The sequence below is a fragment of the Neoarthrinium moseri genome (genome assembly GCF_022829205.1).
Source record: "Neoarthrinium moseri strain CBS 164.80 chromosome Unknown scaffold2_Wmoseri_CBS_16480, whole genome shotgun sequence".
NCBI classification, from domain to species: Eukaryota; Fungi; Ascomycota; class Sordariomycetes; order Amphisphaeriales; family Apiosporaceae; genus Neoarthrinium; species Neoarthrinium moseri.
This window is the reverse complement of record NW_026055116.1, coordinates 34,493-60,833: the sequence shown is the minus strand read 5'-3', so window position 1 is coordinate 60,833 and position 26,341 is coordinate 34,493. Positions and strand designations below refer to the sequence as shown.

The following is a 26,341-nucleotide window of genomic DNA, read 5'->3' as shown; positions in this document are numbered from 1 at the left end:
GGTGTTTATGTTGCATACTCGACGGATACTCACCACGGGCATAGTGACCACTGCATTGCACGTTGTGGCAATGCTCTCTGGCCTGGTCCGCAAGGTTGAGGGAGCGTATCCGCACGTCTTATCAAGCCCCTGACTTGCTCTGGGTCCCAGGTGTAGGAAGATACAGAGAAGTGCCGCTTCTCAGGGTCTTCGCCAGATGCGCTAGAAATTTCCGAGCCCAGATCCAATGGAATATGGATTAAAGAGCAATACCCAACGTCAAGACGGTTCAAGGCTGCACCTACGTATTCGACACGCGTGGTAAGCAGCACTCTCCTCTGGAATAGTCTGGTGGTCGTCTGGAAGCATGGCTCAAGATATGTCGCCCAGACGCCGGGGAGAGTTGGAGCTAAAAGACGTTATCGCTTTGTATGATCCCATTTATGGCTCGGCCGGGCATTGATAGACCAACCAAGTTGTCGCCGTTTCTGCTTTCGCCGTGCGTTTCGCGGCGGCCAGGCAGGCATTACTCGCGGAATCACTCGCTCGCCGCCCAAGAGGCCGCAGCGTGGGGTGGGAAGAGAGTACCTGTACTTGCAGCGGATAACCCCTGTCGTGGATCGCGCGTTGGTGCATGCAGAGAAATCCCCCAACAAGACGACTAAAAATTTTGGCGAGCTAGCTAGCTCCTGCTTGCCTGCAGGCACTGGATGCGTTTGCCCGGGTAAAAGTCACGTTGAGGAACGCAAGCGCAGTGCGAGAGCTCCTGCCAATTTGCTGCGCAACTCAGACGTCTGACTTAGGGGTCCTGAAGTGCAGTTTTTACATCCCGTCGAACCCCCTTCCAGACGCTTCCGATTCCTCCTCTTGCCCATTTTCCTGCCCTCTCTCCAGTTCTCTCTCTCCGTGCAAGCCGTGCAAGCGCAGCCGCCTTGCCCACACACATCTACACGCACACTCACACACACACTCACACACATCAGCCTCCAGCTCTTCGCTGAGTCTACGGAGACATCACCGTCATGTACGGCACGGGAACTGGCCCGCAGACGGGCGTCTCTACCCCTAGAACCTCCTCCTCCCTCCGGCCGCTCACCCTCTCCCATGGATCGCTAGAGACCTCGTTTCTGGTGCCCACGGGCCTCCACTACCACGCCTCCGAGCTCAAGGGCCGTTTCACAGCTGGTCTGCCAGCAGCTACAGACGAATTAGCCCAGGATGACGAACCCTCGTCGATACCTGAGCTGGTTGCAAGATACATGGGCTTTGTGGCCCACGAAGTCGAAGAGGGCGAGGACGACTCGCAGGGCTCATACGAAGAGGTGTTGAAGCTCGTCCTCAATGAGTTCGAGCGCATGTTCCTCCGGGGCAACGACGTCCACGCTGTGGCAAAGACCCTCCCCGGTATCATTGAGAAGCAGATTGTTGTAGTGCGTTGCTACTATGCAGCACGCTCAACAGCAAACCGCGCCATCAGACCACACGATTCGGCTTTATTCCGAGCCGCCGACGAGGGCAGCGCCAAGATTTTCAATATTTTCGGTGGACAAGGCAACATTGTCGAGTACTTTGACGAGCTCAGAGAGGTGTACGAGACTTACCCCTCGTTCGTGGGCGAACTCGTCGCCTCGTCCGCCGAGCTGCTTCAGACCTTGTCCCTGGACCCCCGAGCTGAGAAGCTCTACGCTAAGGGCCTAGATGTGATGACCTGGCTTCACAACGCAGATTCGACCCCGGATGCTGACTACTTGATCTCGTCTCCTGTCAGTCTGCCTCTTATCGGTTTGGTCCAGCTCTGCCACTACCAGGTCCTTGCCAAGGGACTTGGGCTTCACCCTGGCATCCTGCGGGACCGCCTCTCCGGCGCGACTGGTCACTCTCAAGGCATCGTCGTTGCTGCTGCCACAGCCGCTGCGAGCGATTGGGAGTCCTTTGAGAAGAGCGCCAAGGATGCCTTGACCATCTTGTTCTGGATTGGTGCCCGCAGTCAACAGGTGTTCCCAAGGACATCTCTGACCCCCAAGGTCCTGCAGGACTCGATTGACAATGGCGAGGGTGAGCCGACGCCTATGCTTAGCATCCGCGACCTGCCCCAGAGCGAGGTGCAGAAGCACATTGATGCTACCAACCAGTATCTTCCCGAAGACCGCCACATTTCGATTTCTCTGATAAACAGCCCCCGCAACATGGTTGTGACTGGCCCGCCAATCTCGCTGTACGGTCTCAACTTGCAGCTCCGAAAAGTCAAGGCACCGACCGGTCTCGATCAAACTCGTATCCCCCACACCGAGCGCAAGGTCCGCTTCGTCAACCGATTCCTGCCCATCACCGCGCCCTTCCACAGCCAGTACCTCACCGAGGCTACCAAGCTCATTGATGAGGATTTGAAGGACATCAAGATCGACGCCAAGTCTCTCGGCATTGCCGTATTTAACACATGTTCTGGAAAGGACCTTAGAGACGAGGTTAAGGGCGACATCGTGCCGTCTTTGATCCGCATGATTACCAGAGACCCCGTCAACTGGGAGAAGGCAACCATTTTCTCTCAAGCGACACACATCCTGGACTTCGGCCCGGGCGGTATCTCCGGTCTAGGTATCCTAACTAGCCGTAACAAGGAGGGTACCGGTGTGCGCGTCATTTTGGCTGGCACGCTCAACGGAACCATTCAGGAGGTTGGTTACAAGCCTGAGCTTTTCGATCGTGATGAGGAGCATGCGATTGTATACGCCAATGACTGGGTCAAGGAGTACGGCCCCAGGCTCGTAAAAACCTCCAAGGGTGAGACCTACGTCGACACCAAGATGAGCAGGCTGCTAGGTATACCACCCGTCATGGTTGCCGGCATGACTCCTTGCACGGTCCCTTGGGACTTTGTAGCTGCGACCATGAATGCTGGCTACCACATTGAACTGGCTGGTGGCGGTTACTACAACGCCAAGACCATGACTGAAGCCTTGACCAAGATCGAGAAGGCAATTCCCGCTGGACGCGGTATCACCGTCAACCTGATCTATGTCAACCCTCGTGCAATGGGATGGCAAATTCCCTTGATTGGCAGACTTCGTGCCGAGGGTATCCCAATCGAGGGCCTGGCAATTGGCGCTGGTGTCCCCTCTCTGGAGGTTGCCCAAGAGTACATCGACACTCTCGGTTTGAAGCACATTGCATTCAAGCCCGGTTCCATGGAAGCTATCCAAGCAGTTATCAACATTGCCAAAGCAAACCCAACCTTCCCTATCATTCTGCAGTGGACCGGTGGACGAGGCGGCGGTCATCACTCGTTCGAGGATTTCCACCAGCCTATCCTCCAGATGTACGGCCGTATCCGTCGATACGACAACATTATCTTGGTTGCCGGAAGTGGTTTTGGCAGCTCTGAGGACACATACCCATACCTCACTGGTGAGTGGTCGAAAGACTACGGTTACCCGCCCATGCCCTACGATGGCTGCTTGTTCGGTAGCCGCATGATGGTTGCCAAGGAGGCGCATACCAGCAAGAACGCCAAGCAAGCAATCGTGGATGCCGAAGGCTTGGAGGACAACCAATGGGAGAAGACGTACAAGGGAGCAGCCGGAGGTGTGATTACTGTCCGCTCGGAGATGGGCGAGCCAATCCACAAGCTGGCCACCAGAGGTGTCCTCTTCTGGGCTGAGATGGATCAGAAGATCTTCTCTCTACCCAAGGAGAAGCGTGTCGCAGAGCTCAAGAAGAACCGTGATTATATTATCAAGAAGCTCAACGACGACTTCCAGAAAGTCTGGTTCGGCCGAAACTCCGCTGGCGAGACTTGTGATCTTGAGGACATGACCTACGCCGAAGTCGTCCGAAGACTAGTGGAGCTCCTCTATGTCAAGCACCAGTCTCGATGGATCGACCCATCGTACATGAAGTTGACCGGTGATTTCATCCACCGTGTGGAGAGCCGTTTCACCACATCCGCCGATCAGCCTTCGATGCTCCAGAGCTACTCGGACCTTAAGGAGCCCTTTGCCGCTGTTGACAAGATCCTTGCTCGTTACCCAGAGGCTGAGTCGCAAATCATCAATGCTCAGGATGTCCAGCATTTCTTGATGCTCTGCCAACGACGTGGCCAGAAACCGACGACTTTCGTCCCCGCCCTTGATGACAACTTTGAATTCTTCTTCAAGAAAGACTCTCTGTGGCAGTCTGAGGACCTCGACGCCGTCATTGGCCAAGATGTCGGCAGAACTTGCATTCTTCAGGGTCCCATGGCCGCCAAGTACTCTACCAAGGTGGACGAGCCTATCAAGGACATCCTCGATGGCATCCACAAGGGTCACATTTCAAGCCTGCTGAAGGATGTCTACCAGGGCAAGCCAGAAACCATCCCTTCCATCGAGTATTTCGGTGGCAAGCTCGTTGACACCGAGATTCCTCTCGATATCGAGGGCCTAACTGTGTCATACGATGATCACAAGAACACGTACCGGCTGTCTTCATCGCCAGCGGTGGCGTTGCCATCCATTGATGCATGGCTGTCCTTGTTGGCCGGTCCGAACCGATCCTGGCGATATGCTCTCTTCATGTCAGAGGTTCTAGTCCAGGGCCAGAAGTACCAGACCAATCCGATGAGAAGAATCTTCGCACCTGTCCGTGGCCTTTTCGTTGAGATCCAGTACCCCAACGATCCTACCAAGACCTCGATCATTGTGAAAGAGCAGCCAAGACACAACCACTACGTCGACGTCATTGAGATCACTTTGGATGCCAAGAAGGAGATCGTCGTGAACATGATCAAAGACACTACGGCGCTTAACAAGCCTGTATCACTGCCGCTGCGTTTCACATACCACCCTGAGGCTGGATACGCACCGATCCGTGAGGTCATGGACGACCGCAACGATCGTATCAAGGAGTTTTACTGGCGAGCGTGGTTCGGCGATGAGAAGCTTGACCTTGATGCCCCTGTCACTGGTAAGTTCGACGGAGGCAGAGCTACCATCACCGCCGAAGATATCAACGACTTTGTCCATGCTGTCGGCAACACTGGGGAGGCTTTCGTCGACCGTCCCGGCAAGACTGTTTATGCGCCTATGGACTTCGCCATCGTAGTTGGATGGAAGGCTATCACCAAGCCTATCTTCCCTCGCAAGATTGATGGAGATCTTCTCAAGCTTGTCCATCTTTCCAACGGTTTCCGCATGATCCCTGGTGAAGAGCCACTGAAGAAGGGCGACCAAGTCGAGACAACTGCACAGATCAACGCCGTTATTAACCAGGATTCTGGCAAGATGGTTGAGGTCTGCGGTACTATTACCAGGGACGGCAAGCCCGTCATGGAGGTTACTTCCCAGTTTTTGTACCGGGGTGTCTACACCGACTTCGAAAACACCTTCCAGCGCAAGGTTGAGACCCCCATGCAGGTGCACCTTGCCACCGCTAAGGACGTCGCTGTTCTGAAGTCGAAGGAATGGTTCGTGCTTGAGGGCGATGAGGATCTTGTTGGTAAGACTTTGGTGTTCAGGCTCCAAAGTCTTATCAAGTTCAAGAACAAGAACGTCTTCAGCAGCGTCGAGACCAGAGGTCAAGTCTTGCTGGAGCGACCTACCAAGCAGATTGATCAGGTTGCCAGCGTTGAGTACGTGGCTGGCGATTCTCACGGCAACCCTGTGGTTGATTACCTTGAACGCCATGGATCCTCCATTGAGCAGCCTGTCATTTTTGAGAACCCTATCCCTCTCAGTGGCAAGACGCCTCTCCAGCTCAAGGCACCTGCCTCCAACGAGACTTATGCCAAGGTCTCAGGCGACTACAACCCCATCCACGTTTCTAGAGTGTTCTCTAGCTACGCCAACCTGCCTGGCACTATCACTCACGGCATGTACTCCAGTGCCGCCGTGCGAAGTCTCGTGGAGACCTGGGCCGCCGAAAACAATGTCGGTCGTGTCCGTAGCTTCCACGCTTCTCTGACTGGTATGGTCCTGCCCAATGATGACATCCAAGTCAAGCTCCAGCACACTGCCATGATCGGTGGTCGCAAGATCATCAAGGTTGAGGCCAGCAACAAGGAAACTGAGGAGAAGGTACTCCTTGGTGAGGCCGAAATTGAGCAGCCTGTCACAGCCTATGTCTTCACCGGCCAGGGTTCGCAGGAACAGGGTATGGGTATGGATCTGTACGACAGCAGTCCCGTCGCCAAGGAGGTGTGGGACAGAGCCGACAAGTACCTGCTTGACAACTATGGTATGCACCTCGCTATCTCCTACTTTTACTGTGATAATTGCTAACCTATTCAGGCTTTTCCATCACTGATATTGTGCGAAACAACCCCAAGGAGCTCACTGTTTACTTCGGTGGTCCTAAGGGCAAGGCTATTCGTCAAAAGTACATGGACATGAAGTTTGAGACGGTCGCCCAGGACGGATCTACTAAGTCCGAGAAGATCTTCAAGGGCATCACTGAGAAGACCACTTCGTATACCTACCGATCGCCTCAGGGTCTCCTGTCCGCAACTCAGTTCACCCAGCCCGCTCTGACCTTGATGGAGAAGGCCAGCTTCGAGGATATGCGGGCGAAGGGTCTCGTTCCCCGTGACAGCACTTTCGCTGGTCACTCGCTGGGAGAGTACTCTGCCCTGGCAGCCTTGGCCGACGTTATGCCTATCGAGTCTCTTGTCTCGGTCGTCTTCTACCGTGGTTTGACCATGCAAGTCGCTGTCGAGCGTGATGCTGATGGACGCTCGAACTACTCGATGTGCGCTGTCAACCCCAGCCGTATCTCCAAGACCTTCAATGAGGAGGCTCTGCGGTTCGTCGTGGGCAACATTGCTGAGGAAACCGGCTGGCTATTGGAGATTGTCAACTACAACATCGCCAACATGCAGTACGTGTGTGCCGGCGACCTTCGCGCACTTGACACCCTCACCAGCGTCACCAACTTCCTGAAGGCTCAGAAGGTCGATATTGTTCAATTGAAGAACGAGCTCAGCGCTGAGGACGTCAAGAAGCACCTGGTTGACATCATCAAGGGTTGTGCTCAGCAGACTGATGCTAAGCCCAAGCCTCTGGAGCTTCAGCGTGGCTTCGCAACGATCCCGCTGCGTGGCATTGACGTGCCCTTCCACTCGACCTTCTTGCGCTCTGGAGTCAAGCCCTTCCGAAGCTTCCTCAACACCCAGATCAAGCAGACCAGTATCGACCCTGCCAAGCTTATTGGAAAGTACATTCCGAACGTCACAGCCCGGCCATTCGAGCTTACCAAGGAGTACTTTGAGAACGTGTATGCTCTGACCAACTCGCCCAACATCAAGGCGATCCTTCAAAACTGGGAGTCGTACCAGGACGATGCCCAGCCCAATGGCGTTAATGGAGTCAACGGGCATGATGAGGTGCAGGTTAACGGCCAGCACTAGAGTGGGGGTAGACTAGATAAGATATCCATTTGTATGCTTGTAATGAGGCAGACAGTTCGTGTGTATAGTATTGCTTCGAGTCAAGGTTTATGGAGGTTTCTAGGACGAGTTATGCACGTAATTTCTATTTTAGTCACTTAGAGAAGCGAAGGTCAGGCGGAGATCATTCGCAAGAATTAGACATTTGATATCCCTCATAGAAGAAGTGTTCCTCAGCATGCAGTGCAGACATTGGTCGTAGCTATGACGAGATAATTTTCACTGGGCGCCGCATTCTCTTGTTTCAACCCGAATGTGCAAAGTCGATCGAGCGCCAAGACTTGTCATCACGGACGTGCAAGACACCAATAGACAGATGGCAACTCGGACGCGCTGAATTATGTGACTAGATGTGTCCGCCTGCCGGGTAGCTCAGATGTCTAGATGCCCAGATGCTGCGGGCTCCGGCGGCCACCGCTTCGCTGGTGCGGGTCTGCCGCCGCCCCAAGCCGCAAGCCGGGGCTCTTAGCTGCAGGTACACATGCGAGCGTGTCAATTGGACGTCCGCCCGCCACTCGCCCTGCTCCGAGATATTTAAACCGCAAACACGTTGCTGCTGTGCAACCCCCACGCATGTCTGAGATCTTGGATGATACGGTAACGTGAGAAGCGAGGCTTTTTTCTGGTGTATGAGATCGCTGTGGAACATTCTTTATAAGTGAGACCAGATCGGCTCCGCGAAGCTGGGCCAAAAAGCCCGAGGTGCGAAGCCAACTAAGGGGTTGAAGCTGCGACTCAGTACAGCGGAACTGGCGGCAGATAGTCGTAGCATTCCTTCTTCATCTGCGATTTAAACGTCTTTGAGCAACGGGCGCGTCTGCGGGCTCGTCCTTGAATCAAAGCGACGGTTGTGCCAGAAGGACGGCTCTACACTGGCTGAAGCGGTCTTGACGTTTGGCAAGCCCCTTTTTATCAGGTCCACGCCAGGTCTTCAGAAGCGGATCGCTGGAAAGACGACATAGCGCGGTCATGGCGCCACCAAAGAACGAGAGGAATCAGGTCTTCTTGGGCTCCTTCATTCACAGCAAGAAGCTGGACGAGCTGGAGTATCTACATAATACAGCCGTTTGTGTGGACAAGTCCGGCAAAATTGTTGCTGTTGAAGCAGAGCACGATGTTGAGAAAAACTTGGATACGCTGTACTCGAAGCTGGGCTGGGATGCGAGCAACGTCGACGTACACTCGACCAAGGAGGGACAGTTTTTCTTCCCCGGCTTCATAGGTGAGGAGCAGCCCCTGGATCGCGTCTTGCGGCCACAGCGCTGGAGATTGACCTTCGTCCGCATACAAGACATAATATATGAAAGTACACTCAAGAGCAGAATGGGCTGACAAGGCTTGGCAGACACACATATCCATGCGCCTCAGTACCCAAATGCCGGCATCTTTGGCAAGTCGACCCTGCTCGACTGGCTCAACACTTACACCTTCCCCATGGAGGCGTCGCTGAAGGACCTCACCAAGGCCCGCCGCGTCTATGGGCGCTGTGTGCGCAAGACGCTCTCCCACGGCACCACCACCGCCGCCTACTACGCCACCATCGACGTGCCGGCGACCAACCTGCTCGCGGACCTGTGCCTCGCCCTGGGCCAGCGCGCCTTCGTCGGCCGCGTCTGCATGGACAACCCGGACATGGCGCCGGCCGACTACGTCGACGAGAGCGCCGACGCCTCGCTGGCCCTGACGCGCGAGAGCATCGCCCACATCCGCGCCATCGACCCGGACTACGCCCTCGTCTCGCCCGTGCTGACGCCGCGCTTCGCGCCCAGCTGCACGCGCGACAGCCTGCGCCAGCTCGGCGCCCTGGCCGCCGAGACGGGCCTGCCAGTGCAGACGCACCTGAGCGAGAACGTGCGTGAAATAGAGCTGGTGGCGAGCCTGTTCCCCGAGGCCGACGGCTACGCGGCCGTGTACGACGGGTTCGGCCTGCTGACGCCGCGCACCATCCTGGCGCACGCGGTGCACCTGAGCGAGGCCGAGGCGGGCCTGCTGGCGCGCCGCGGCAGCAAGGTCAGCCACTGCCCCTGCTCCAACAGCGCCATCACCAGCGGCGAGGCGCGCGTGCGCTGGCTGCTGGACCGCGGCGTCGGCGTCGGGCTCGGCACCGACGTCTCGGGCGGCTACAGCCCCAGCGTCCTCGAGGCCGCCCGCCTCGCCCTGCTCGTCAGCCGCCACCTCGCCATGCCGCACCAGCAGCCCGGCGTGTCCGACGCCGACCGCGAGCGCGCCAAGCTCAGCGTCGAGGAGGTGCTGTACCTGGCGACGCGCGGGGGCGCCGAGGTCGTCGGGCTGGAGCGCCGCGTCGGCGCCTTCGAGGTGGGCATGGAGTTCGACGCCCAGCTGATCGGCCTGGGACTGGTCGAGGAGGAGTCGGCGGGCATCAAGGAGAATGAGGGGCTGGAAGACGGCGGCGAGGATGATGGCAACGTGGACGTCTTCGGCTGGGAGACGTGGGAGGAGAAGGTCGCCAAGTGGGTGTTTAACGGGGACGACCGGAATACGAAGCGCGTCTGGGTCAAGGGACGGCTGGTGCATACGCGGGTTTGATTTACCGAGACGAGAAGTTGAGATGGCTCTGAGGATAGAAGGGAGACCACGCGGAAGATCCACTTGTTATACCGGTAGACCTTAACGGACGCCTGTCCTAGACGCATCCTAGACTTAGAATGAGGAGGCCTTAAGCCAGATGAACCAAACCCTTTCGGAACAGAAGTGACTGGCACGTGCAGTGATACCGAGTAAACTGAAGCTGGCATTCACCTGTTTGTGTTCATTGGTCTCTTTATTGATCTCACAGCCCATGGTCTTATTAACAGGACTGTGGTTGGGTATAATTACACCCGGGACCCTGCTTGATCCGTTCTCTAGCACTGTGCAATGGTATCAATCGTAACCTAGCAAAGCAAACTCCGTGCTTTAAGCACATCTTGCCAACCCCTTAACTCCTGTGGAAATCTCCACCCCTTGAGATGACATAGATTTGGCCCTCAATTTCTGTATAAGTCCATTCACGAGTTGGTCAATGCGATGGTTCAACCACCTGAGTTTCGCCTCCAACCAGCGCGGAAGTCGCTCGAGAGCTCCATTTGTGCGAATTGAGGAGACTAATGGGAGCTGCCTGACCGGAGGATCTCGTAGAGGTCATCTCCCACACCATACCCATGATAGCCGGGGGCATTGGGCCGCTGGGTCTGGTTGTAGTCGGCATTGTTCGAAGATGGCTGCGCATTGCCGTAGCCAGTGTTCCGGGTATTGCTGCTGTAGCTCGCGTTGTTGGAACTAGTATCGGCCGAGAAGCCGTACCAGGCTTGGTTCTGTTGCGGATTTGTGCCCTGCTGCCCTGGGAATGAGTTGTATGAATGAGACGGCTGGTGCTGTTGGTGCGATTGATGAGACTGGTTGTAACTTGGAGTTGGTGTTGCAGTCTGGCGCTGGGCAGAGCGGGTGCCATACGAATGAGATGGCGAAGTCTGGTTGTTTGTCGGCGCATTATAAGGAGTGGTAGACCTATTGGACGCAGTATGTGATTGGGTTTGTCGAGCCTGCGAAGATGTCCACTGAGCCGTATTGCTAGTACCGACATTGCTGAAGCTCGACGTATCATGGAGCGCTTGACTCAGGGGGTTTGTCGAGCTACTGCGTGAGTAGTCGTACGACGGCGCTGTGTATGCATCAGACGAACTTGCCGCCGGTTGCTGGTATGAATGGGGATCATAAGCAATCCGAGATGACTGACCACTTCCACTTTGCGAATACTGATCATTACCAGCCGTGTTATAACGGCCAAACGGATCGTACGGCGGGGCCGAAGACGCATTGTTTGGCGGATTCGTGGAAATGTTACGAGACGTCGGAATTTGGGGTGGAGGAACAGGCGTCTGGGTTACAGGGGCATGTGTTTGTGGTCTCTGTCCCTGCCTCGACTTGGCACGCGCATTTGCCGTGGAGGCCGGGTTCTGATGGGGTGACCTATTCACAGCCGGTGATTGAATAGGCTGTGGCACCGGAATATGTGTTTGCGACAAGACAGCAGCAGCCTGAACGCCATCAAACACAGGCGCAATAGATTCACTTCTCGATTTTCGAGATCTTGGTCGCTTGGCCGCCTGCTGCTGAGAGTAGGCTGGTGTGTTTGTGCCATTGGCCGGGGGGATCGCTGGTGAATTGGGCATATTACTCCAGGTCTGTGCTATCTGGGACTGAGCTGCACTGGATACACTAGGTCCCTGGGCCTGTGAACTTTGCGCACTGGGGAGGCTACGTCTGGTTTGATTCCTGGGTGTCGCCTGTCTTTTGGGCGGGCTCGCAACAGCAGGTGTGTTGGTATATGTGATATCAGGAGACGGCTGAGGTTGCTGGATGCCCTTAGAATAGGTTAAGCCAGGAGTTTGCTGCGGAGTAGTCGTGTGAGAAGGCGATGGTTGTGGAAATGTTACAGTAGAAGCCTCAGGTTGGTAATAAGTTGGTGCTGGCTGCTGATGAATCGAGTGATCCATGGGACCCGACAAGATGTTTGGGTCAGGTATGAATTCATCATTGTCAACATCCATCGTCGTTACTTGTGTGGCTTGGGGTGTACCCTGAGGAGCAGATTGAGCTTGATCACTTGGCACCGTCTCTTCCTCCTCCTGGATGTCTGATGGCTCCGCTTCAACAATTTCGGCCGACTTCTCGGATTTCCTGCGAGGCTTCGGGGGGAGATACACGCAGGCATCGCCAGCTTCGGCGCAAACTGAGCATTGCGGATGCTCCTTGGTACATTTGCGCTTATTCTGTCGGCATGTGTTACACGCTCCTCGAGTTTTCCTCTGTCTTGAGGCTGCCGCAGCTTGCGTGGCAGTGCCTGTCTCAAGCTCTAGTGACGCAGGCGCCGCTTGAACGACATCTTCCACACCAGACTGCGAGGCAGGGGTTTCCAGGTTGCTTTTTCGCGGCCTCCTCTTCTTCGAGGGGGTGTCTGTGGTCGGTGTGGATACCGCTGTTGCCGCCTCTCCAGCTTCGGCGGGGGTGTTTTGCTGCTGAGGGGTTGAGGAGGCTGATGGCTGGTCCTTCTCATCGGGGTGAACAATCCTTAGGCGTTCAGCTCCATATTTGGCCAGCATATCGAGCGATAGCTCCTGGAGATGCGGCGCTTGGTTGGCAAAAATGCTGAACTGGTCGACAGACAGCGTGACAGGGTCAATGTTCCTGCCACTCAGGAGGTTGATAGCGACCTCTCTTCGTCTCGCTGCTTCAACAGGCGGTATGTTGAGAATCGAAGTCGCATGGACGCCACTAGCTACGAGATCCGGGGCTGCAAGCTGCGCTGGGTCGTCCGCAGTCCCATCTTCGCCTTCCTTGCCCTTCTTCCTCTTCCGTTTCTTGCGAGCACTCTCCTCGCCTTCTGCTACCGGCGGTCGCTTTGCCTTGGTAGATCGGTTGGCATTGCCATTGTTGGGATTGGGCGCAGGAGGCGGTGGAAGGGTTGGGGCCAGACGGTCCATGAGATCCGAAACGGTCTTGTGCAACGGCGTGTGCTCATACTTGACCACGATTGCTCTGCTGTTCTTGGAGAAGGCAATGGTGAGCGTACCGCGGCAATCAAACGCCGGACGTGCTGGACATTCATGTCAATTTTGATATTGGCTGCGACCTAAGCTCTGGGGGCGAACCTACAGAGATTCACGGGATCCAGGCCATCATTGCCACTGGAAATTCCGATGGGCAGGCGAGCTGGGGTTTTGGTATTCTGGCGATTCCAAGCCTGTAATGAGTGCCGGCACAGATATGTGAATGTCCAACCCTGTGTCGCCCTGGAGACCTGCCGTACGTTCCAGGTGCTCTCATCAACCACTCCCACAGCGCCCGCTATGTGTTTTGCCACCGCCTTCTGCAGAGCTGGGTTGTCTTGCGGCTGGTCGAGCAGTGCCTCGGAGGCATTGACGGTCCGCGTCGCGAGTTCCTGCAAGGGCTCTAAGCCGTCGGGGCCGGCGCTCTCGCGCTCCTCCTGGATGTACAGGACCGCATTCTGGCGCAGTTCGAAGGTTGCAGAGATGTGCTCGGCACGAGTGTCGCCTCGCTTGGACGTGAAGGCGCTGTGCAGTTGGCGCTGCAGGTCGTCGATCGAGTTGCAGCCATTACCAGTCCTCGGCGCGTCGCCTCCCAGGCTGCCGAGGCCTAGCCCACCCAGAAACGCATCCATGGTCGGCAGCTTCAATCAAGCCCATGCGCCGCGACACCATGTCGCGTGGTGCCCTGCTGTCGCCGAGATCCAGGCGTCGTGCGTGGGCGAGACCGCGCGCACCGCGATGAGGAGGCAAATTGGTTGCGAACGCGCGCCTGATGGTCACCAGTGAGTGAAGCTTACCTTTGGGCCCTTGTCTGGTGGGTGGAACTTAGACAGGTAATTAGTTGGGACTGTTAATTCCAGGTTGCCTTAGGTAGGTCTAGCGCACTGCGGGGTTAGTTGCAGGGTGTGCACCTTAGTCACTCCAGGTGGGTGGTGTTCATTGATCCAAAGCAATATCAATTGTTGATTGGCCGCGTTGTGGCTCGCCTTGTAACTGTATAAAGATACCTACATAACGTGTGCGCCAAAATCAGACCCGACTCCCTTATGGTTAGTTTTCTACAGCTTCTTGAACCAAGGCTCTGCAGGTGTAATACTACCCATGCCGAATTTTCCTCGATTGCGTCGGTAATTGAGGCCATTTCCCCTCATTATCTCACCATCGTGGCAACAGCAACACCGGTTCATGACAGCATAAGTTTTCCGGAGTGACTCTCGCCCAGACAAATCCCGCACGGGTGTTTGACAGGGGTTACGAGATCCAAATATGCACTCGGTCACCTCACAGTTCTACTTTTCCACAGTAAGGCTCTTTGTGTTGAGTTCTAACGATCGCCTGATACGCCACTACGCTGTTGCACGGTCAATATGCGATCACGCCTGAAGACCTACGAAGAGATAAAAATAAACCAGGACAAGTACCATAAACATCTGCTCTATATTGATCATCCCTGACTAGTCAACTCTGCGCTGATGCCCCTTTCCTCTGCCCCGTCTTGAACTTGGCCACCATCCCGAGGATGATGCCCGTGTTCCCGATCCAGAGGCGCAGGGCCTCCTCCCTCGCGCGGCCCAGGCAGTGGACGACGGCCTCGAGGTCGGTCCCGCCGAAGGGGACGTCCGTCTTGGCCCAGCGCTCGATCTCGCGTATGGCCCGATCGAGCCGCGTGCAGCCCTTGATGAGCTCGGCCTCGGCAGCGTTGACGCGCGCCGCCGGGCTGTGCCACGACTGGCACACGGCGCTCTCGAGCGCGCGCCCGGCCTCGAGCATGGGGCCCGGGTCGCGGCGCGGCAGGTCGATGTCGACCAGGAATAGGGCATTGAAGCGGCGGGCGACGGCGACGGCGCGGGCGGGCCCCTTCCGCTCCCGCTCGCCCTTGTACGGCTCCGCCCGCATCTCCATGTCCTGCAGCACCCCATCCAGCTTGGCCCACAGGGTCTCGATGAGGTGCACGCGGTGCAGCACGTCGTCGGCCCCGGCCACGGCGGACCGCGTGGCCGTGTCCGGCTCCACCAGCCGCCGCAGGCTGCCGTAGTACTCGTACCCGGCCGCCATTCCGAGGTCCAGCATGGTGTCCATGCCCCAGAAGCGGGCGACTATGGGCAGGAAGCGCAGGAGAATTGAGGGTGCCACGTGCCGGGTGCAGACCTGGGCCCAGAAGCGGCGGTGTTGCGGCCAGATCTCGCGCTGCGTGGCCCGGGTCTGCTGCGCGTAGACGAGCACGCGTGCTAGCTCAGGGAGCTCGACTGCGAAGACGGGCTGCGGGCCACCCTGCTTGGCATCTCGCCCATCGTGAAACTCGTCCCCCTTCTTTAGCCAGTCCAATAGCCGCGGAGTCACGACGCGATTCGCATCCGTCTCGCAGCCCCTGCATGCTGTGTTGCGCATGGTGTAAGACTGTGTTGGTGCTACGAGTCCAGCGTCCTGTAGCGCCCACCACACCTGTAGGCAGTCGTCGTGGGTCTCGGCATGTCCGCAGGACAGCGTGTATGACGGGGGGCTGTTGACCTTGGTGCTGAGGGAGGAGCTGCAATTCGGGCAGAATAGGTGGGCTGATTTACCGGTGAGTGTTCCATCGGGGTTCTTAGTCCATGTTGTGCCTTTCTTGAGCTTGGCGGTCGTGTGATTAGAGGATTCCGGGACATGGATCAGCCGGTGGCCGCATGGGAAGTAGATAAAATGCTTTGGAGTTGGGTCCGGTGGGTTTGTTGGATGCGGCATAGTCGGTCTTACCGTTCTGTGAGTGTTGAGCTGGTATGTTCGTGCTCAAAGAACGAAGCCCAGGACTCGAGCCAGCCGAGCGCCGGATCCTGCTGATGATTCACACGTTATGGTATAGTATAGTATAGATATGAATGGAAGATTGCCCAGAATCGATGTATAGTGCGTTTACGTCTCCAACATGCTGGCACAAAATACTGAGCTCCGGAGTCCTGAACATGCAGCAGTGGCAGGGGTCAGGACAATATTTATGCGGAAGGACAAAGCGGTTTGGTCGTCTTGCTTCGCTGCCTTTGTATATCCATGGTCGCCAAGGTTGCTTGTGTACTAAGCACAATGTGAGGGAACAAATGGTCATTGTCGGATCTTGATTGGGTTGCCGCACAACGTTACTCGCTGCCCTGGTCGCAGGTTCAGGCGTTACAGTGAGATTGAAGAGACCCGTGCTGTCAAACAGCGAACTCAAAAGCTAGGTCTTCAGTTTAGCAGAGTGCCCAGATCACGGCGAAGCCCTCAAGGAGCAAAACCCCAGCTCAATCGACAAGACAAAGTCATTGAGAACATGATTGCCCACATGAATCAGTTAGCTCAGATCGGGAAGAAGGCCAGTCCATGCGACCAACACTCCAGTCCAGGAAACACAGGTCCATGACGCCTAGCCCCGGGAATATACACCTTTGCTTTTTACGACTTCGGAGCGATCGTTACAAGTTGTCCTCTACCCACTGTTCTAACCTCTCCACGAGATCCGCCTTTTTGCCCTTCGTATCAAGGCCATGCGCAGCAAGAATGTCTTTGAGGTCCACAACCTTCAGCTTGGTCAGTTCACCAGAGTTGAATTTCTTCTTCAAGGCGGCATCGTTCATGACCGAACCACCATCTCCGTTTTCTGCCTTGATCGTCTTCTTGGCTTTCTTTGCGGGTCGAGGTTCGTCATCATGTTCCAATTCGCGTTTGATGCCCTGCTGTTCCTCGTACTTTGTGAGTTCTTGGTCTGCAAGGTTTGACCAATCCTCAATGTGCCCTCCGACACGCTTGTGTATAGCCTTAGTCTTTGGCTTTGTCTTGTCATCAGGTTCATCTGGCACCTCCTCCTCAAGCGCTAGGGCCTGTAGGATCCTGTAGTGCCATTGCAAAGACGGATTTGGATATTTTGTAGGATCATACGCAGCATTGGGGAGCTGCAGAACGCGAACAATTTTGTTCATCTGGTTGGTCAGCTCATCGGTTGTGCGGACAGCCTTGACACCCGGAGGCGGGCGGACGTCATCGGCGAAGGGTATCGGATAGAGCCACAGTCCTGCAGGCAAGAACGGTGTTCCAGAGTCCTCGTCATCCTGGGCCCGCGAAGGTATGACGGCAACCAAAACGGGGTTGGCGTTCGTTCTTGACACATGCCACGCGATACCTATTTTGCCAGACTTCAAAAGTTTCTTCCACAGAGCCGAAAAGACACGTGTTGAGCCGATATAGCCCTCTTCGCTGGGGTAAATGAAGACGGACTTCTTCATAGACATCCAAAACTTCAGCAGGGACCGATCCTTGAATCCAATAATCCGTATGGTAGAGCTGCCAAACTGCTTCACCTCCTTCTGTTCCTCGGGGCTGAAGTAGACATATTCGCCCCCGAATTTGTAGGCTTTCTTCACCTCGCCTGTCGACACGGTTCTCGTGGTGTCTTCAGCCATGCGGGTTGTCTCGCTGACAGCCATCTGGGCTGTCTCGCCATCAAGCCAGATATAGCAGCTTCTGGCGGGTGACTGCTTCTGAATAATATTATACCCTTTGACAGAGATGTTGAGCCCGGGGCCCAGCTCGAATGTCATGTTAGAGAAGTAGGCTCTTTTAGGGGTCTGCTTAGAGGTGATGTTCTTTATTAGGGAATTGAGATCACCCGACTTTGACGTGTTGAATCTCTCGGAGTCCAGCGCCTCTGATGTAGGGTCTGGATAGACAATATTCTGCATTCCTCAGGTAAGCAGCGGACAGATGATAGCGTGACCTTGATATACCTACATCGTAGAATTTGGTAAGGTCGAACTTGCTGTCCTCGCCGTGGGTGATGGGGAAAACCTCAATGTTGACGCCCAGATCGTACAAGTCCTGTGCTCGCGTACGAGCGGACTCGGAGGCGCTCTTGTCGCCCGGGTGCGGGTCGTCGTTGTCGGTGATGATGAACAGTCTTCGGGACCCAAAATTGGGGGCTTTCTGGGTAAAGATCTGGTTTGCGCAGAAAAGGAGGTCCTTGATATCCACGCCGTCGGGTGATGGGACGAGAAGCTGGTCCTCATCATCTCCATCATGGACAAAGCTCCTGAGCTGCTTTACATCCTCGGCAGCAGGTACGTCGAGTGGGGTGTAGACATAGCAATGGGGATACGACAGGTTGCTAGGTTTGCCGTCAAAGTCGACATACTTTGTCTTCTCCGTGCCAAACAGGATGATGCCCATCATGTCCTTTGCGTTGGATATAATGCGCTGCTGCATGACCTGGTGGGCCGACTTGAGGGCTGCTATCACGGCATTGTCCTTGATGGCCTTCTTGTCCTCGGACGGAGGTGGGTCCTTCAGCATTGATGGGCTGACATTGATTGCGAACAACAGGGCATCCTTCTGCGCCTTGTAATACTAGGAGACTGTGAGCGGCGGCGATTATGGGAGAGGCCGAGGGAAGAAATTGGACTCACGTTCTCATCAAGCTCCTCTTCTTCCTCTTCCTCCTCATCCTCCTCCCGTTTGTAGTGATCGTTGCGCTCAGCCATGCTGCCGTTCATGCGGTCTCTAGAAAGCTGGTGTTTCTGGTATTGTAGCAGAACACATGAGATGCAAACAAAGACGTTTGGGGGGACGCCAGGAGGTTTTGTAAACGCAATTGAGCAGGCGGACCTGGGGACGCCAATGCCTCGACGCTGGAGTGGGATCAGATGCCAGGGTGGAACGCCAGGCAACCGCGGCGAGCTGAAGCTATGCCCTGGACCACGAAACGCGAAGTCAGGTGACGGAGCTGGCTTCTAGCACCTGGCTTTATTGGCTTCAGCAGTTAAGTTATTAGCTCAAGCTATGTCCTTACTAAGGCGGTGCCTGGTTTAGCACCAAGACAACCTTGCAGGCGGACTGTCGGTTTCAACTTTCTGACTCCGAGTTGCTGCAGCGATTGTTTTTACGGTAATGGATATGAAAGCCTGACAACAGCGACCTAGGCATGTGCTTGGAGAACATGGATTTGAGCTATGCAGACTCGTTCTGCGTTGCCGCACAGAGGCTCCGGACAATGGAATGGAGGGAATCAGACTGAGCCTCTGACAAACGCTCGAACATGATTGGCTATCGCCGCGCCTGCCACAGGAGGGACTTGGGCCACCTACTACCTATCCATGTACCTTAGGGAGGCCGATCTGCCCCAAGTTTTCGGGGATCGGTACGGGCGCGGCCATCGGCAAGTTGGAGCTCTGTTGAATGCACCCATCATTGATGACCACCAGTCTACCCTTTCTTGTCTTGGGCCACACCGCGACAAGTCCACGTTTGCGCATCCGGAACCCACGGTTCAATTCGCTCTTTACTCAACCTCGGATCGCTTCGCCCCTTCGAATTCTGGTGCCCTCGTATCCTCCAGACCAGAATGTCGCTCCGGCACTCTGTCGGCCGTCTCTCCCAGAGAGCCGGCGCATCGTGCACGGCTGCTTCGGCCTCGCACCTAACCAAGGTCGCAGCACTGCAGACCCGAAGCTTCGCGACGCCCGTGCCGCCCGTCACCCAGAATGCCGCTGGCTCCAAGGGCCCGACGGCCATGGTCTTCCTGAACATGGGCGGACCCTCCACTACTGACGAAGTGGGAGACTTCCTCAGCCGCCTGTTTGTACGCAGCGCCCACCACACACTGCCGCACGCTCCCAAAGTTGCAATGAGCTGATACTATTCCAGGCCGATGGCGACCTGATACCCCTTGGCCGATTGCAAAACTACCTAGGCCCATTCATCTCGCAACGAAGAACCCCCAAGATTCAGAAGCAGTATGCCGCCATCGGAGGCGGGTCTCCCATCCGGAAATGGTCAGAACTACAGAACGAAGAGATGTGCAAGATCCTCGACGAGATCTCCCCGGAGACCGCCCCTCACAAGCCCTATGTCGCCTTCCGTTATGCCAACCCCCTGACGGAGGAGATGTACAACCGACTTCTGGCCGATGGCTTCGGCAACGGTAAAGGAGGAAGGGCCGTCGCATTCACACAATACCCCCAGTACTCGTGCTCCACCACGGGAAGCAGTCTGAATGAGCTGTGGAAGTGGCGCCAAAGATTAGAAGGCAAAGCCGGCCCAGGCGCGATACAGTGGAGCGTCATTGATAGATGGCCGGTACATCCGGGCCTTGTCGAGGCCTTCGCGACCAACATCGAGCAGAAGCTTCTCGAGTACCCCGAGGAACGACGCAGCAAGGCCGTCCTGCTGTTCTCCGCCCACAGCTTACCCATGGATGTCGTGAATAGAGGTAAGCTGCGCCTTTCCGTGAGCAAACTGCCAGTCAAGCTAACAGTGTCACAGGTGACCCTTACCCAGCCGAAGTTGCGGCGACCGTATACGCTGTCATGCAACGCCTCGGCTTCTCCAATCCCTACAGATTATGCTGGCAATCCCAGGTCGGCCCCAAGGCTTGGCTCGGGCCTCAGACCTCGACATCCGTAGAGGACTACATTGCCAAGGGTCAGAAGGACCTCGTCCTCATCCCCATTGCATTCACGTCAGACCACATCGAGACTCTCTATGAGCTTGACAGGGAAGTCATTGGAGAATCCGGCCATGCCGACACGGTCAAGCGTGTCGAGAGTTTGAACGGCAACCCCATTTTCATCAAGGGACTCGCAAACCTGGCCAAGTCACATTTGCAGAGTGGTGTTGCGTGCTCCTACCAAATGGGATTGAGATGCCCGGGATGCAAGAGTGAGAGATGCGCCGAGTCGAAGAAGTTCTTTGCCAGCCCAGAGAACGCATTTGCTGTATAGATTAGTGTACAACTACCTTAGCTTGGATGGGTCTACGCATTGGAGTTTGTGCGCAAAAAGTGCCGTTATACAACCATCTTGTTTGGGTGTAGCACAGCTGTAGAATAGAATTGTGACGAAATTTCGACGTGAGCAAAAGTCTTCACAGCTCTGCCAAAGGGGTGGCTTGGTACCTCTAACACATATCTGTTAATGACATGGACGGCGCATGAAACTCGACTATCAATGTTTACGAAAACGCCCTGGGTATAATCTGTGCCCAACAGGTAGCCACATCTGTGGTGTAAGCAGAAACACCAGTGGGGTATAGAGCCGGCGGCTCCCCGCTCCCCTGCTCGACGTATGTACCTAGGTAAGCAGGCAAATCAACCGGTCACCACACCATCAACATGTTCGAACACCATTTCGAGTAGTTGGGAAAGACGAACTCCTCGTGTCTCCCAGTACGTTAAGAGTCTATGCGCGGCATTTACCATGGCCGGAGACCTGAAGCAGCACCTCACACCAGAGCTATTCAAGTTCATGGTAGACCGGTCGATTCCATTCAAAAAAAACAGAATCTCTCGACTTTGGCAACGCAATCTCGATCGTCTTGTTTGGTGGAAGTCAAGAGTCGCAAGATCCTGAATCACGGGGCATCAGGGAAAAGGCGTGGCCAGTGCTGAAGGCGCTCAGCCAGTACGGGCTGGATCAGGTGCCCGACATGATGGAATTCCTGCCGCCGCCCGAGGATCCGGACTTCCCGTCCCAGGCCCTGGGTCTCCAGCTCGTGTTGGACCAGGCGCCGCGAGACCTCCTGGAGGGCATCCACAACCGCTGGACCTTCGACTACTTCGGCGACATCGCCCTCCGGTTCGCCAGGCAGCTGCAGGCGCTGCCGCCCCATCTGAACCCGGCCGCCTGGGCCCGGTGGAGGGACTCGGTCTCGCTCGACTACTTCATCTTCGTGCGCCTGTGGTTCGGCGCGCCCCTCGTCCACCACGAGGCGACGCCGGACGAGGCCGGCGCCTTCACCGAGGAGACGCGCCGGCTCGTGGAGCAGACCCTGGAGACCCGGGACCCGCACCGCGACCAGCCCGAGAAGCGCTGGGATCTCCACGGGTTCCCGAGGATGTTGACCGAGAAGGGGCCCAGCAGCCCCTGCGGCGCGGCCGAGGGCGCGTTCTGGATCGCCTGTCTGCTGGATGTGCATCGGCCGCCGCTGGACCGGTTCGGGCGCTATCCATATCGGAACGGCTTCCTGGGGCGCGTCGACACGCCGGAGGAAGAGGCCTGGATGGAGAAGGCCCCCATGTTCGCCGTAGACCCCGACGTGCGGAGACGGATCAGGGACGACGTGGAAGCTGGACGGTGGACACCATTGGATGAAGGTACCGAATAGAGGACAAAGCAATGAGGTTTTTGTTAATTCGACAGTCATCATCCATCCACCCCCAAGTTTTCAATCAATATATGTAAAGCATAATTAAAGCGGGCTGATTCGGCAAGGTGAAAAAGTAAGATGGCTTTACGGTTGTTATGCGAATGAGGAAGGTATACGGTTTGATACAGCTATGATTTCGTTTGTGTTAGTGGCCTAAAACTTATAATGTTGGAGAGTCACGCCAGCTGCTTATCATTTCAGGCGAGTTGCCGTTGAGTGAGTGCGCAGCCAATGCTTTCCAATGATTGGTCTGGCCATCGTTGTTGTCTCCCCAGTGAGAGAAAGCGCAAAGATAATGCTGATATGGCGTCCAAGCGGTTGATTCTGTCTTTCGAACCAGCATGACCTACTCTCACGGTGACAAGCAAGTTTTTTCCAGGTTTCGAGAAGACCAACAGCCTATGGGTGCACATCGCGATCTTCCACAAAGTTCAGTGTGCAGGCAAGTAACTGAAAGTAAACAGTATGTCTAGAAGTGAAGACTAGGGCATCGCTACATTATACCTTTCCTTTAGGTACTAGACCCACCGCCCCGCGTTAATTGCCCCAAAGTCGCGTCGCGCTTGCTACAGCAGACTGCCAGGGGTGTTTCGGGGCCACTGCGAGCCAGCCAATTATTTCGACCTGCAACCTCGACTTTTACAGGAGAACACGGTCTCGCACGACTGCACAACCACCACAATCAAGCTCACCATGGCATCGAGAACTGCATAGTCTTCTACTCCAAACACGGAGCTTCCAAGAGTCTCTTCAATGGCACCCGAAACCGGCCTCGGCCGCCGAAAGCGGGCGCGACCACAGTCTGACCAGGATTCGACTGCACCAGAGCCGAATGTTACCACGACGTCTTCAGCAAAGAAACGACGGCTGGACGGTGACGCCACCTCGTCTCCCGCTCCCCCAAACGGCTTTTCCGCCTTTACTTCAGCCATAGGGAACGTGTTCGGGTTCGGGCGAAAGGCCAGTGCCCAGGGCGCCGCCAAAGCGAAGCGGCAGAATGGGAAGACCCCGTCGGCATATGATGATATCCCCAGTTCCAGTGACGAGGGACGAGGTGCGCCAACTCTTCAGAAGGGCTCTCGGCCTGCAGTTTCGATTACAAAACCGAAAAAGCCGGCAAAGTCACCACGACAAGCCCGGAAGAACGATGTCTACGATGTACCTAGCTCTGGGGACGAGCACGAGATCCCCTCGGAAATAGCTGAGCAGTCTAACACCCAGGATAAGGCATCGCGCAGCACGAGACAGGCCAATGGGCCAGTGAAAGGGCCTGGCACGGCAAGAAAGAGCACGGGGAGGCCACGAGGTGGACATGCCCCTGACAACGATACAGCAGAGCAGGAGGAGGAAGCGGAGGAGGAGGTTCCTCAAGGAACTCCGTCCAGAACTCGTGGCCGACGACCCGCGGTAAAACAACTTGCTGGGCCAGGTGCAAGATCGGGCCAAAAGACCACGACCTCAAAACAGCCACCGCCAACACCAAAGGGTATTTTGACGCCTCGGCACAAGAAACGCGGGCGGCCTCGCAAAAGCGTCGCTTTCAATAGCGAGGACAACAAGCCGGCAGCCGAAGTGTTCTTCGATGATCTACCTGTCAAATCAAAGTCCAAAGGTGGGCGCTTGAATCAGACCGACGCCCCTACCAAGGGTGGGGAGCCCGAGATTCAAGCCTCCGAGGGTGAAGATGACGAGGAAAGCGAAGACGATGAAGTTTGCGCGATATGCGGCAAACCTGACTCCGAGGCTCCAAACGAAATAATTTTTTGCGAAAACTGCGACAAGGCTGTACATCAGAAGTGTTACAATGTCCCAGTGATCCCCGACGACGACTGGTTTTGCAAGGACTGCCTGCAAGAGGACGTGATCTCAGGGACCAACGGCTCCTCAGCAGTACACCAGGTGTCAGAGTCGGCAGAATTACCTGATATTCCCAATTTTGAGCAGCACCTACAGACGATGCAACGCGTTCTCATCGATCGCTGTTCAGGCAACCGGCGTATCAAGTTAAAGGGGCAAGAAGAGGCGTATGAGAAGGCCTATCAGCTGGTGGAACAGACCGTGCTAGCTGGTGAAGGAAATTCGATGATGGTGATAGGAGCTAGAGGTTGCGGCAAGACCTTGGTAAGCCATCTGAACAGCAATCATGATTTCCAGTACTGATCGAACATAGCTTGTTGAAAGTATTGTTCGAGATCTAGTTGCCGAGAACCACGACTCCTTCCACGTTGTCAGGCTCAACGGCTTCATCCACACGGACGATAAGCTTGCCCTCAAGGAGATCTGGCGGCAATTGGGTAAAGAGATGGAGGTCGAAGATGACATGAACAAGGTAAGCCGTTCGGAACGACTCCACAGAAACACGGGTTGCTCACTTCCCTGCAGACGAGCAACTATGCCGACACTCTTGCTTCGTTACTGGCTCTGCTCTCCCACCCTTCAGAAATCACTGGTGCCGATGACGGCGTGACTTCAAAATCGGTTGTCTTTGTGATAGACGAGTTCGACCTGTTTGCTACACACGCTCGTCAAACCCTGCTATATAATCTTTTCGACATTGCCCAGGCCCGAAAAGCACCCATTGCCGTGCTTGGCCTTACTACCCGGGTGGACGTTGTGGAAAGCCTGGAGAAGAGAGTGAAGAGCCGATTCAGTCATCGCTATGTGCACTTATCGTTACCCAAAAGTCTCTTGGCTTATTGGGATATTTGCAAACAGGGATTACTAGTGGATGAGGAGGACTTGGAGACAGAGGGATTCGACTTAAGTCTGGATGGCCTGGACGAGTTCCGCGCATACTGGGACCAACAAGTAGAGGTAAGCCACGGTCTATGTTCTCCTTTCTGCGCCTATGCTGACCCCTGGGTAGGCCCTCTATAAAGCGCCATCTTTCCAGGACCACCTGGAGTACCACTTCTACACGACGAAGTCTGTCGCTGGTCTTCTCACTACATTCATCTTACCTCTGTCGGCACTATCAGCCACGTCGCCCCGGCTGAAGATCTCATCCTCACCAGCCTTGCCCGGTCTTGATGCCCCGGACTCCAAACTTCATCTCTTGGCAGCCCTGTCAGATCTAGACTTGGCACTGCTGATCGCTGCTGCCCGCCTCGATATTGTCGCGCATACTGATACGGTCAATTTTGCGATGGCTTACGACGAGTACAGTTCCCAGATGGGCAAGCAGAGGCTTCAATCAGCCAGCTCCGGCATGGTGGCGCTGGGTGCTGGAGGAAGAGTCTGGGGTCGAGCTGTGGCTATCATGGCCTGGGAGAGGCTCGTGTCTCTCGGGATCTTGATACCAGCTGGTATTGGCGGAAGGAGTAACGCTATTCATGGTGGGTTAGAGGGCAAGATGTGGAAACTGGATGTTTCGCTGGAAGAGATCCCAGCTGCCGTAGAGTTGCCGGGCTTCCTCGTGAAATGGTGCACCCAGATATAACCTCGAGGTCCGGATGGAACGCACCACTGAGCTAGGGGATGATGAATATAGCTAGGGCGTGCGGCTATGCAGATATGGACTACAGCGAGGCGGGAATGAACCGCAACTAAATATACAATCCAGGTCAAGAGGCCGGCAATGGCACGGATATCAAGTCATCCGAGACCGTTTCTGCAGCCGCTCCTCCAGGTCGATGTTATTTGCGTGCGGCGACACAACGGTTTTATGCCGGTGCTGCCACGTCCCATCAGTGCCAATCGGCACTTGTGTTACTATTTTCGAACTCGACGCTAAATGCTTAGCAACCACATTGCTCACAGCCACGCGCCGCCGGACGCCGAGGCTTTTCTAGGGGCATGCAGCCGGCCACCTGGGGAAGAAACGCATCCGCGTACAGGAGATGCATGCTGCTGTATTGGGCTGCGAACCCCTGGCCAGGCGCAAGCTGATTGCATCACAGGGCGACAGGGGGTGCTCAACAATTCACCTCCTGTGTCCCTGAGCGGCCTTTCGGTATATTATAACACACACAACACGATGATGCCGAGTGCGACCCCAAGTCGCATAGCGAGCGCGCCTTGTTCCCCACGAGCCCTTGGGAACGTAGCGCCGTCCACTGTCAATAGGCTGCGATTGACGCCCTTCACCGCTCCACCCGGCGATCGAGCTACGTAGATGCAGCCTAGTTACCATAGTATTGTGTACCTTGGGCGCGCAGACGTCACCTGCAAGCCCACGTCTTAAGCTCTGCTCGGCCCCGGTCGATCACCCGTTTCACCTCGTCCCGACATCTCAACAACGCCCTCATTTTCC

The 26,341-nt window shown here is 55.7% G+C and overlaps 8 protein-coding genes across 8 annotated transcripts; 5 read left to right on the top strand and 3 right to left on the bottom strand.

Moving 5' to 3' along the window:
* Positions 1-1,001: 1,001 nt before the first annotated feature.
* JN550_000758 (uncharacterized protein) lies at positions 1,002-7,357 on the top strand (the record flags this gene model as incomplete). The annotated part of the gene is made up of 2 exons (XM_049319447.1): positions 1,002-6,189; positions 6,243-7,357. 2 exons carry the CDS (start codon positions 1,002-1,004, stop codon positions 7,355-7,357), a joined length of 6,303 nt encoding a protein of 2,100 aa, XP_049176664.1.
* Positions 7,358-8,365: 1,008 nt separating this feature from the next.
* On the top strand, positions 8,366-9,943 carry JN550_000757 (uncharacterized protein; the record flags this gene model as incomplete). Its single annotated transcript, XM_049319436.1, has 2 exons — positions 8,366-8,618; positions 8,742-9,943. 2 exons carry the CDS (start codon positions 8,366-8,368, stop codon positions 9,941-9,943), a joined length of 1,455 nt encoding a protein of 484 aa, XP_049176663.1.
* Positions 9,944-10,500: 557 nt separating this feature from the next.
* JN550_000756 (uncharacterized protein) lies at positions 10,501-13,577 on the bottom strand (the record flags this gene model as incomplete). Its single annotated transcript, XM_049319425.1, has 2 exons — positions 10,501-12,992; positions 13,052-13,577. 2 exons carry the CDS (start codon positions 13,575-13,577, stop codon positions 10,501-10,503), a joined length of 3,018 nt encoding a protein of 1,005 aa, XP_049176662.1.
* An 826-nt stretch (positions 13,578-14,403) lies between these two features.
* On the bottom strand, positions 14,404-15,666 carry JN550_000755 (uncharacterized protein; the record flags this gene model as incomplete). Its single annotated transcript, XM_049319413.1, has 1 exon — positions 14,404-15,666. One exon carries the CDS (start codon positions 15,664-15,666, stop codon positions 14,404-14,406), a length of 1,263 nt encoding a protein of 420 aa, XP_049176661.1.
* A 704-nt stretch (positions 15,667-16,370) lies between these two features.
* Positions 16,371-18,428, bottom strand: JN550_000754 (uncharacterized protein; the record flags this gene model as incomplete). Its single annotated transcript, XM_049319402.1, has 3 exons — positions 16,371-17,627; positions 17,683-18,294; positions 18,354-18,428. The coding sequence occupies 3 exons, from the start codon at positions 18,426-18,428 to the stop codon at positions 16,371-16,373; spliced, it is 1,944 nt and encodes a 647-aa protein (XP_049176660.1).
* An 860-nt stretch (positions 18,429-19,288) lies between these two features.
* Positions 19,289-20,666, top strand: JN550_000753 (uncharacterized protein; the record flags this gene model as incomplete). The annotated part of the gene is made up of 3 exons (XM_049319391.1): positions 19,289-19,525; positions 19,591-20,155; positions 20,209-20,666. 3 exons carry the CDS (start codon positions 19,289-19,291, stop codon positions 20,664-20,666), a joined length of 1,260 nt encoding a protein of 419 aa, XP_049176659.1.
* Positions 20,667-21,140: 474 nt separating this feature from the next.
* Positions 21,141-22,047, top strand: JN550_000752 (uncharacterized protein; the record flags this gene model as incomplete). The annotated part of the gene is made up of 2 exons (XM_049319380.1): positions 21,141-21,199; positions 21,309-22,047. The coding sequence occupies 2 exons, from the start codon at positions 21,141-21,143 to the stop codon at positions 22,045-22,047; spliced, it is 798 nt and encodes a 265-aa protein (XP_049176658.1).
* A 795-nt stretch (positions 22,048-22,842) lies between these two features.
* On the top strand, positions 22,843-25,528 carry JN550_000751 (uncharacterized protein; the record flags this gene model as incomplete). The annotated part of the gene is made up of 4 exons (XM_049319369.1): positions 22,843-24,210; positions 24,260-24,418; positions 24,472-24,903; positions 24,956-25,528. The coding sequence occupies 4 exons, from the start codon at positions 22,843-22,845 to the stop codon at positions 25,526-25,528; spliced, it is 2,532 nt and encodes an 843-aa protein (XP_049176657.1).
* Between the last annotated feature and the right edge of the window lie 813 nt (positions 25,529-26,341).